The sequence below is a fragment of the Diceros bicornis genome, chromosome 19 (genome assembly GCF_020826845.1).
Source record: "Diceros bicornis minor isolate mBicDic1 chromosome 19, mDicBic1.mat.cur, whole genome shotgun sequence".
Taxonomy (NCBI): Eukaryota; Metazoa; Chordata; class Mammalia; order Perissodactyla; family Rhinocerotidae; genus Diceros; species Diceros bicornis.
In genome coordinates, this window is record NC_080758.1 from 16,214,373 (window position 1) to 16,226,180 (window position 11,808).

At 42.9% G+C, this 11,808-nt stretch overlaps 1 protein-coding gene across 1 annotated transcript in view; it reads right to left on the bottom strand.

Annotated features, from left to right (window-relative positions):
• STK4 (serine/threonine kinase 4) overlaps window positions 1–5,127 on the bottom strand; it is a 103,043-nt gene extending 97,916 nt beyond the window's left edge. Inside the window, exon 1 of the mRNA XM_058562626.1 lies at window positions 5,040–5,127. Coding sequence (XP_058418609.1) covers window positions 5,040–5,074 — 35 coding nt within the window. The 5' untranslated portion in view covers window positions 5,075–5,127. The remainder of the gene's footprint in view (window positions 1–5,039) is intronic.
• Between the last annotated feature and the right edge of the window lie 6,681 nt (window positions 5,128–11,808).

Sequence of the window (11,808 nt, forward strand, 5' to 3'; positions counted from 1 at the left end):
GACTTCAGTTCAACAGGTGTAAGAATTTTCTACCTAATAAAAGTTGTTCCAAAATGGTTTAGACTGCCTTAAGAAGTCCTGAGTTCCCCAACACTGGAGAATTTAAACAGAAAATGAATCATCATGTGGCTGAAATGCTGTAGAGTGGAATCGAGCATTAGATGTAACTTTTAAAAGCCATTTAAATCTTGAGATTCCACGAATTCAAATGGCAAAACTATCTCTTCAGAAAACATGTTTAATGTAAGATTAACTACAAATTGAAATATGGCCTTGGACTGCAGGCCAAGGAAGACACAGAAGACTCTTGCTCTCCATTAGCATAGTTCAGGTAATTTTGTCACAACACATGGATTCTACAGGTATCAAAGACACAGAAAGTGGAAAATATATGCTTAGACATGATCAAAAGAGAAAAATAACTAGGCAGCTGGGAGTTTCAAATAATTTCACAAAGACTCTCCCACGAGCAGCCACGTACTTTTGACTAGTTCTCAAAATCAAAGATAGATGGCTGCTTACAACTTCCAGATAATTCAGATTTTTCTGACTATGCTAGACAACCATAAGGAACATGAGAGGTTATAAATTAACAGTATTTTTTTAAAACTCTAGGACTTTTGAAAATTATTAACAAGCTTAAAGGAGGAGCTTGCTAAGGAATATTTGTGTTTGTATATAATCTATACAATGACTTCCTGAACCTACAAAGAACAACAAAGAAAGGAGAGTTCAGGAAACAGTAAATATGGAAGTAGTCACACTGGAGATTTCTTTGTAAAGAAAAAAGTTTAAAGGAGCTGGACAATACCAATTTTTACAAGAAAACACTTGAATTTAAAAAATACACACACACACAAACGTGTACTTTCCTAGAGAAAACAGTAAAACCAGAAGAGAAGACAGAAGAAAACCCAAGAACACATCAACTGTATCTACCTAAACACTGATCTCAAAAGAACAATCTTATAGACTTTTATAAATATCGAAGAGATGTACTAGAGAAATGGAGAATTGCTCCAAGTCAGTAAGTGCCACAACTTGAAAATTAACAGAACAAAATGACCACACTGACCTTTGAAAATCAAAAGGTCCTAAAAATTAAATTCCATTGACATCACAAAAACTCCCAGCTTCAAAACAAAAAGGGCTGAAGGGAAACTCCTCTTAAACTTCAGAAGTGAAATTTCTACAAACTCAGAAGTTAGAATGAACATCCCATAAGCCAGCGGTTTTTTGTGAAGCACTGAATTGTAACTGTATAAACAATGGACAATACCTCATTTCTCAAGTATAATTAAAGTTTTATAAACAGTTTATATAAAGGAAGATCAAAGGTGTTCCTTTGAAGTGTTGACTTTGTGGTTTACAAAAAGCAAAACTCACTATTTCAACTATTATAGAGACCACAAAGGAAATAGCCACTGCCATGAGACAGCTGCAGACCTCTGATAATACTTTGACAAACTTTATATGATTGCTCAGATACTTCTTCTAAAACAATCTAAGTGGTTTTTTTGTTTGTTTTTGTTCCAGATGTAAGGCATCTTTATATCTCTGGTGCCTGATAACCCAGAGGTGGTCAATAAATATTTGCTGAATGGATTAATGATGGTAATGATGCGAATCATAAACATTTATCAGCAATCTTTGTGTTTTCAAAATAAAACAGAATTTCACCCTAAAAAGTATTCCTAGGGGACCGGCCAGGTGGCGTAGCAGTTAAGTGCACGCACTCTGCTGCGGTGGCCGGAGGGTTCACAGGTTCGGATCCAGGGCGCGCACCGACACACTGCTTGTCAAGCCATGCTGTGGCGGCGTCCCATATAAAGTAGAGGAAGATGGGCACGGATGTTAGCCCAGGGCCAATCTTCCTCAGCAGAAAGAGGAGGATTGGCATGGATGTTAGCTCAGGGCTAATCTTCCTCACAAAAACAAAACAAAAAAAAGTATTACTGGATTATCAACAAATAAGATTTCTACGGAAAATCTTTTGATCAGAGACTCTTAATTATAATTTTATACCAAGAGTCTTCATGGAAGAAGCACTATAACCAAGATAGCCCGACACTGATGATTTAGCTCTCTCAGGTGGGACTTCCCCAGGTCCTAGGTAGTTCGTTTCACTGCTTGCTCATAAACACACAGGCCTGGCCAACACAGCCTGCATGGACCAAATACCGGTGGATGCTCCTCTTCTAAGTCAGATGGCCACGTGGATGGCCAGCATCCCAGAAATGTACTCTACACCTTCCACTACACTATTATTATCTAATGGCAACTCATTTTTTAAAATCATAAACTCCTACATAAGCCATACGTAGGAGTCACACACAAATGTTAAACTCATGAACACAAAGAGCATTTCCTGCATTGGGATTGCTATTCCTTGTTGGAAACACAGGCCATCTGAATCTCTGAAAAGACATTTGTATCTTTCCAAACACAAACAAGACTTTTTATGAAGTAGTTACTCATAGGTTTGGCTAATTATCAAATCTCTTTCTCCCATTTTAGAACTCATGTCAGGCTCATTTTATTTATGTATACCTATCCCTCCCTCCAAATAGAATTTGATTCTATTTACAACAAATACGTAAGACAAACTGATGAAGTTTTTGTAATGATGATAAAATCAATGTGCCCCTCCCAATTCATATGCTGAAGTCCTAGCCCCCAGTACCTCAGAATGTGATTATATTTGGAGATAGGGGCTTTAAAGAAGTAATTAAGGTAAAATGAGGTCATATGGGTGAGGCCTAATCCAAAACGACTGGTGTCCTTATAAGAGGAGATGAGGACACAGACCGGTACAGGGGGAAGACCATGTGAAGACACAGGAAGGAGACAGCCACCTACAAGCCAAGGAGAGAGGCCTCAAAAGAAACAACCATGCCGACATCTTGATCTCGGACTTGTAGCCTCCAGAACGGTGAGAAAATAAATTTCTGTTGTTTAAGTCACCCAGTCTGTGACACTGACATGGCAGTCCTAACAAACTAATACAAATGATAATAAAGTTAATCTGCTGCAAATTAGGCAAATGAGTTATGATGCAAATTAGTTATGATGAACAGGAAAGCACCAGTCATTCAAGAACTGTCTTGCAATGCTCTTCTCTTGCACATTTAATAAATTTTTTTAAAACCCAAAAGGTACAGGAATGAATGTGTCAAAAAGCAAAAAGGTTTACTCTTTTGCCCAAGATTATACAACACGAGGCAAAGACAGCAACAAAACTCAGATCCCTAATGCTCTTTCCAATTAAACCAAGCCCGAGGAGAAAGAACAAACATATTTCAGAAAGAAATATAATCAGTGTACATTTATAAGTGGATCGCCACGGTGTGATAGCAAATATCTGCTAATGCACGCAAGGCCCTGTGAAACACGGGTACTTCCAGAGAGGCATCAGAGTGAGACAGTTAAGAGCGTGGCTTCGGACTAGACTGCTTGGATTAAAATCCCAGCTCCACCACTTACTAACTGTGGGACCTCCGGCAAATCACTAACCTCTTTGTGCCTCAGTTTTATCACCTGTAGAATAGAGATATAGGGGTAACCACTTCACAGGATTGTTGTGAGGATCAAATGAGTCAATAGTAAGTTGAACCACACAAAATTACCATTTTTACAGATCAAAAATGGTCAAATATCGGCATTTTCACATGGTTCAACAGAAAGCACTGAGAACAGTGTCCGGCACCCAGTAAGTGCTAGATGAGGGTAATAATCATTATTACTATTTCAGTCTCAGCACACTACACTAGCGTGAATTATGAGTTCATACCAACCAGCTATCTGCCTTCTGCAGTGCTTGTGCGCTTCAAACAAACCCCAAGTGTGCAGCCCAGGCTGCCAGTCTCTTCCCTTCACCTCTCCATTGCCCCGCACTCCCACCCACTGAACACTTCCTACTTTAGCGCTCCTTCTGCTGCAGGAAGTCAGAGGCCTCTGTGAAATAGAAGCTAACTACACTGCACCTCAGAGAAGCATGACTGCCTCCATCTCTACTCTCTTTTTCTCCAGATGTGGCAGAGTGACATAAGACCCTGGGGGTCCGTAGAGCAAATCAATGATGCAACTGCGACCAAATCAGGAGTACAGACCTTCTAGGATCAGCCACCTCCCTGATCTGGACTTAAAACAATTCCAGGTATCAGTAGGATCTGGAGCTGATACTCACAAAACAATAGAGGCCTGAAAAGGGCACAGTCTGGCCTGGTCCAGTGACCCAGTCTAGAGCAAAGAAGGAAACACAGGGGTCTGTGTCTCAACTCTTCGGGGCCTCAATTTCCCCAACTTGAAAAAAATCCTTATTTCCTCATCTACCCCGCAATGGTGGGTTTAAAGGGCTGAGGAGGATGTGAGGAAAATTAAGAAGGCACTGGACTTAAGGAATGACAGATGCCATCATCATCCTAGAGTGGGGACACTACCAAGGACATCTTCCTAAATGCTGTCCTCCAGGAAGCCCTCCCTCCCTTGCTAGACCGGCAACCTTTCTTGGCACACCTTCAGCTTTTGGAGCAAAGCTTTTCCCCCAGCAGATCCTCCCCAACAGCACCCCTCAGGTGGGACCCCGTCCTTACGAAGTCCACCCAGCCTTCCTCTCAGCTTGTCCCCGACCCATCCCTTAGACAGACCCCTCATAGGTTCCCATCCTGCTTCAGCATTCCCCCCGCCTCAGTGAGTCCCTTCTAGGACAGCCTTCCCCCAGCGGCCCCAGCCCTCAGCAGGTGCTCTCCCTAACTTGTCGCCACGTTCCTCAGCAGCTGCTCCCTTCAGCAGTCCCCCAGGACGTCCCCCTACAGCAAGTGCTCTCCCTAACCAGCCCCACGTTTATCCCCCTCGGCGCGTGCCTCTCTCTCCCGGACCCCCAGCCGCCAGATGTCCCCCACTCAGCAGGTGCCCCATCACCGGGTCGCCTCGCCCCGCAGGTCCCTCCCCTCGGGGGCTCGACAACGGGTGTCCCCCCTCCGTCAGTTCCCGCCTTTCCTTCCCCCCGACCCCCCTCCCGTTAGCCAGTGGCCCCTCACCGGCGCGGCGGGTTCCTCAGCTGCACCGTCTCCATGGCGCTGCCAGCAGCCGCCCAAGCCCGCTCACTGCCCCATCCTCCCCGGGGACCTACCCGAGCACGCCCCGCAGACCCTCCCACACTTCCGCTTTCCGCCCCTACCGGAAGCCGCGCGGCGCGGGGCGGGGCCACAAGGACCGGGCCTGGGTCACGTGGTGCAGCGGGGCGCGGACCGGAAGCCCGGAGCGGAGGAGACTGTTGCCTGGAGTCCTCAGCCAGGCTTGACGCTCTGCTTGACATGCTGTTCGCCCAAGCCGCTCGGTCCCCACACCGGGAACGCATGTCTGCCTCAGTCCGGCCCCTTATTTCTTAGACTGAGATACTGAGGCTTCTTGCGAAGCGCCAGCTTGATAAAAACTATTGATTCTTAACAAGCCAAGTTCTACGCGATTCCTGGGAATCGCTGTCACCCCCAGGGCCTCCTGGAAGTATTTGTGGTTTTCTACCATTCTTACCTGGTAGAATTCTTGTTCCAGATGGAGACTGGACCGCGCATACCTTCTTGGCTGTCACAGGGCATCAGCCTGCAAATTGCCCCACCCTCTTCCTTAACAGCCTCTCCTTTGAGTCAGTTTGGAGACGTGTATACCTGGGAGAAACCAGGTGTACATGTTATTTATTAAGCTCTTGCCATGTATTTGCTTTCATATATTGTTTCATTTAATCCTCACATCAAGCAGGTATGGTTATCCCCAATTTTATGTGTTGATTATCTGACAAACTGTGCTTACCACTGTGGGGGATCAGAATTTGCCACCCCAAAAATGTGTCTCTTTGGCTTGATTATTTTTAAGAACAAAAGACTTGGAAGGAAACTTCACCTTCCTTCTAACTGCCTAAAAGAATTTAAGATAGAAAGCCTGTTCCAGGAAGGAGCTAATACCATAAGATAACCATAGAATAATATAAACTAGGTTTGATAAACAGGGAGGAACCTAACAAGGGCCTTTTAATCAAAGTCCTCATCTCTCATTGTCTTTGCAAGGCATGGTCAACATTTGTTAACCAAACATTTGGTTTTCCATCTCCATGTAAATTGCCTTCCTCCCCTTTGAAGTCCAAAACCAATAACCCCAACGTCCTCCTTTGTTCTTAGCTGAAGATGGTATTTAAGGTAGCAGCTTCTGCCATTTTGGAGAGTTACTCAGTTTTCCTGGGTTTCTCCCAGGTATACATGTTATTAAATTTGTTTCATTTTCTCCTGTTATTCTGTCTCATGTCAATTTAATTCTTAGATCAGCCAGAAGAACCTAGAGAGTACAGGAATAGTTCTTCCTCTGCTATACCACATTCTCAGTGCTTTACTACTATTAACTCATTTAATACTCCTAACAACCTTATAAGATAAGTACTATCAATACTCTCATTTTATAAGGCCAGGGAAGTGAAGATCACAGAGCTAAAAGAATAGGTTTAGGGATTTAAATCCAGGTCCGTCTGATTCTAGAGCCTGCACCTTAAACTGGACAGCCACTGATGTATACTCTCTCTCTGGGCGTCAGAGTCAGAGCTCCCTCTCCACTCAGAGCTCCAGTTCCAGCTATGGCTATGGTTAAATCCCCACTTGCCACCACCATCAATGAGTGCTAGGAAAATGGCAGATTCCACCCAACTTACCCACGGGGAAAGTTACAGGAGCAAATGTACCCAGAGCAACCACTCACTGTTTTTAATTGTCCTGCTTTTCCCAAAGGTATGCCATCTATGAAACTTAACACCTGAGCAGCCACCTTTCAGGGCCACCCAGGTATGGCACCCCGTGTGCTAAAAATGGGATAATAGAGCCATTCCCCAGACACGGAAGGAAAACATTTACTGAGAATCTACTGTGTGCCAGGCACAATCCTAGACTATCACTTAATTTTCAAAACAACTCTATGAAGTAAGAATTATTAGTCCCAGTTCCTCAGGTGAGGAAGCAGAGACTCACGTATACACGGCTAGTGAGAGCGAAGGTTTTAACCCAAGACTGTCCTGACTCCACAAAATCCATATTTTATTTGCCATTTTGCTCTATCAGCAATCTGTACAAGTGGCAGTGGGAGCCCTGAGGAAGTAAAGATCAAGAAGAATTTCTACAAAGTTCAGGAAGCCATATGGGTCCCTCCTGCAAGAAGTCAACCTCTGTCCTCTGAAATCCCCTCGCACTTTTCCTGTTCTTCTCCCAAAGCACACTCAACGTTTTACCTTATGTTCGGGCCCTGCTGCCCACTGGATTTCTTCCTCCTTGAGGGGCAGTTCTGTGTGGAAGCTTCCATTATGCCCACACACTCATCCCCATAGATGAGTAAGTACTCAATAAACATTTTTAAAAATAAATGTCAATTTGCCAATACACATTGTCAAACATCCCTCCTTTGTCCCTTCCCAGGATTTTTCCAGAAGATAGACTGACATTAGGATTGCCCTCTTTTTCCACAGAACGTCCGGTGCAGCACTGGCCCATAGAAATTCCTGCAATGGTGGAAATGTTCTACATATGTGCTGTCGAAACAGTAGCCACTAGCCACATGTGGCTGTTGAGCACTTTAAATGGGGCTAGTGTGACTGAAAAATTGAATTTTAAAATTTTATTTAATTAATTTAAATTTAAATAGCAAGCCTCAGCCAACCATAATATGCTAATAGCTTAAGAGAGAGAACCAATGAGCAGGGTTACTCGTGCTCCATTCATTCAACACTCTGTGAGCTCCATGGGCTGGCACCGTGTGATTCTCTGCGTATACAAGAATATTTGAGACATATATGAGTCCTACCTTTTTTGCAACTTATAGTGTAGTAGAAAAGATAGTTATTAGGCAGATAATTGATTAATGTAGTGATAAATCATGATAGAAAACTATAATGTGAGAACCTAACGAAGTCTAGTAAGATCGAGACAGCTCTGAGACAGCTGGGACAATCATTCATTCATTCAACACGTATATATTGTGTATCTGCTGTGGCCCAAGCACTGTACTAAGTGCCAGGCAATGAGCAAAAGAGATAAGTTTGTGCCCTCATGTGTGTCACATTCAAGTGGGAAAGATAGACAGTAAATAAACAAACTATATAAATATATAAAATGTCTGGTATTAAAAATTATATGAGAAGAAATTAATGTAAGAGTGTGGAAAGTGGGATGGGGAGTAATTTAGATCAGTGATTAGGGAAAGCCTTTCTGAGGAGGTGATATTTGAGCAGAGATGTGACTGAAGTGAAAGAATAAGTCACACTCATATTTATTTATTTATTTTTCTGAGGAAGATCAGCCCTGAGCTAACGTCTGCCAATCCTCCTCTTTTTTTTTTTTTTTTTGCTGAGGAAGACTGGCCCTGGGCTAACATCCATGCCCATCTTCCTCTACTTTATATGGGACGCCACCACAGCGTGACTTGACAAGCGGTGCGTCGATGGGCGCCCGGGATCCGAACCAGCGAACCCTGGGCCACTGCAGCGGAGCGAGCACACTTAACAGCTTGCGCCACCGGGCCGGCCCCCCACACTCATATTTAAAGAGAATGTTTAAGGCAGAAGGAAACAGCAAGGGCAAAGGCTTACATTAGAAGAGCAGCAAGAAGTTGGTGTGCTTGGAGCAGAGTGAATAAGGAAGAGAAAAGTAGGAGGTGAGGTAGGCAAGGTAGCCAGAGTCAGGTTGAATATGGGCCGTGTAAAGATACAAAAAATTACTAGAAATCGGTTAGGTGTATCTGTTAGCTATCACCATGTACCAAACCATCCCAAAGCCCAGTGGTTTATAACAGTAATTATTTTCTAGGTTTTGGTTATTACAAATAAAACAGTTATGATCATTTGTGTACAAGTCTTTGTGTGGATATACATATAGGCATACATACATACAAAAGGACGTTTCATTTCTTTTGGGTAAATACGCAGGCGAGAAATAGCTGGGTCATATGGAAGACATATGTTGATGTATTAAGAGACTGTTTTCCAAGGTGATTGTACCATTTGACATTTCCACCAACGGTGTATGAGAATTCTAGTTGTCCTCCTCACCTATGCTTGATATGATCAGTGTTTGTAATTTTAGCCATTCTGATAGGTGTGTAGTGGTATCTCATTGTGGTTTTAATTTGCATTTCCCTAATGACTAATGATGTTGAGCATCTTTTTAAGTGCTTGTCATCTGTTTATTTTCTTTTTTAAAGTATCTCTTCAAGTCTTTTGCCTTTCTTAAAATTGGGTTATTTTCTTATTATTGAGTTTTTAGAGTTTTTTTTAAATATTCTGGATGCAAGTCCTTTATCAGATACGTGATTTACAAACATTTTCTGGGGCTTGTCTTTTCATTCTTTTAACAGCATCATTCAAAGAGCAGAAGTTCTTAATGTTTGTTAAGTCCAATTGATTCATTTTTTTCCTTTTAAGGATCATACTTTTGATGTCACACCTAAGAAATCTTAGGGAGGATACTGACCCTGCAGGCTCACTTCCCAGGTTCCCATGTCAGCTGACCAGCCAGCAGTAGTGGGAGACACAGGCTGGGAATAAGAGAGAAGCCAGACTCTTTTTCTGCCTTCTTGCCTCTGATGGAGTATCCAGCAGTGACTTTGTCTTCAGCTCCTCCTAGAGAGGCCTGACTCAGGTCCAGCTTCCACTCTACTGCCACCTCTGGACTCTGTCAATATCACCACTTCCCTTTTATGTTCAAGTCCTAGGCTAGTGACTTCCTGATCTTGCTGTCCTTCGGGCTGCCTCACCGTCCCCTGTTGGCATCTCGGCTCTTCTATCACCCATGAAACCAGGTACCTGCCTTAAATTCGCCTTGTTTCAGTCTTCCCTAAGCCATCTTACTCAGAGTGTGTTTTTAGGTTAGACCATCATTGATACGCCTGAGTAGAAAATCATCCAGAACTACAAATTGACAGGTTGCGACACTGTTTATACTTCTTTCCCCAAGACTAATTGTTTTTGGCCTTATGATTTGGAATCAGCATATAAGAGCATTGGCTGAGCCTGGCTCAATCAAACGAAATGTCACACTTGTCCTGATTCTAACACATCTTTACTTGCCAGTGTCTCTCAACCAAGCAAGGAAGAGAGATTGTTTAAAGAAACTATCAATTAACCCTGAAAACAAGTGTTTAAACAAAAAATTTTTTAAGTATTTGTCCAATAATAATGTCTGTGCATATTACCCTGTTAAGGAGACTATGGCTGTAATACCTCTTCCTTCCCCAGTAGAGCTGAATACATATGAAATGTGGCTTTGATGAGATTGTTAGCTCTGAAGGAGATGAAAATCTTAATAAATGTCAAAAAGTCACTTCCTGCCAAAAAGTGGGTAGAACACAGATGTCCATCAGCTGATGAACAGGTAAACAAAATGGAATATTATTTGGCAGTAAAAAGGAATGAAGTTGTGATACATGCTACAGCATGGATGAACCTTGAAAACATTATGCTATGTAAAAGAAGCCAGCCACAAAGGATCATGTATTGTATGATTCCATTTACATGAAATGTCCAAAATAGGCAAATCTATCAGAAACTAAATTAGTGGTTGCCTAAGGCTTGGGTGGGGGGTGTGGATAGGTGAGTTGGGTGTGATGACTAAAGCAGTGGGGTTTCATTTTGATGTGATGACAATGTTCTAAAATTGATTGTAGTGCTGATTCCACAACTTTGTGAATATACTAAAAACCATTAAATTACACACTTTACATGGGTGCATTATATGCTATGTGAATTATATCTCAATAAAGCTGTTTCCAAAAAGTCACCCCCTCCCAGAAGGCTTTCCTATTCCCCTCTGCACCCCACCTCCGATTTCTCCCTCCCCTAAATTCCTTCAATCCTGCTTTTATCAGTCCTGGCATTTATGGGAAGCATTGTGGGAAGGGATTTCCAGTTATTTGTTGCTGTGTAAGAAACCACCCTCAAAATTTAGTGGCATAAAACAACAACAATCTTTCTCTTCTCTCTCTTATAAATCTACAGTTTGAGCATGGCTCAGCAGAGAAGGCTCATCTCTACTCCACGGTGTCAGTCAGGGTCAATCAGCATTTGGACAGATCCCTGTCCAAAATGCCTGGCTCATGTGACTGAGAAGTTTGTGCTGGCTGTTGGCTGGGAGCTCACTTGGTGCGGGGGGGTCGGGGGGGACTTTCCATTTTTCTTGAGCCTCCTTGTGGAATAAAGGCTGCGTTCTAAAGTATTATTTCTGAGGGAAAGCCAGGAGGAAGCTGTAGTGTCTTTCAATGGCATAGCTTTGGAAGGTACATAATGTCATTTCCACTGTTGAGGGGGCTCCAAAGGCCCTCCCAGTTTCAAGGAGAGCAGACACATTCCATCTCTTGGTGAGGGAGTGGCAAGGTTCTGGAAGAGCTGGAGAACTGGAAATATCGTTTTGGCCATTTTTGGAAAATACAACTTGCCACAAGTGTACTTGTCTGGTTTACCACTTAGAATATATTCAGTTGCAAGCAACTGGGGGGAAAAAAAAAAACACATCTAAATGGTGGCTTAAGGCACCATGGTGTTTTTTGTTTATTAAGAAGTCCAGAAGTCAGCAGTTCTAGCGTTGATTCAGTGGCTCAACAATGTCAATTTCACCTTTCTCCTTCTGTCCTACTCAGCATCTTGGCTTTTCATAGTTGTGCCTATTGCCTCACAGTTGCAAAATGGCTACCACACCTCCAGGTATCACGTCCTTAACCCAACACTGTCTAAAGCAGAAAGAGAGCAAAAAAGGCTATTTTGAAGTCCTATACCTCTTTCTTATCAGG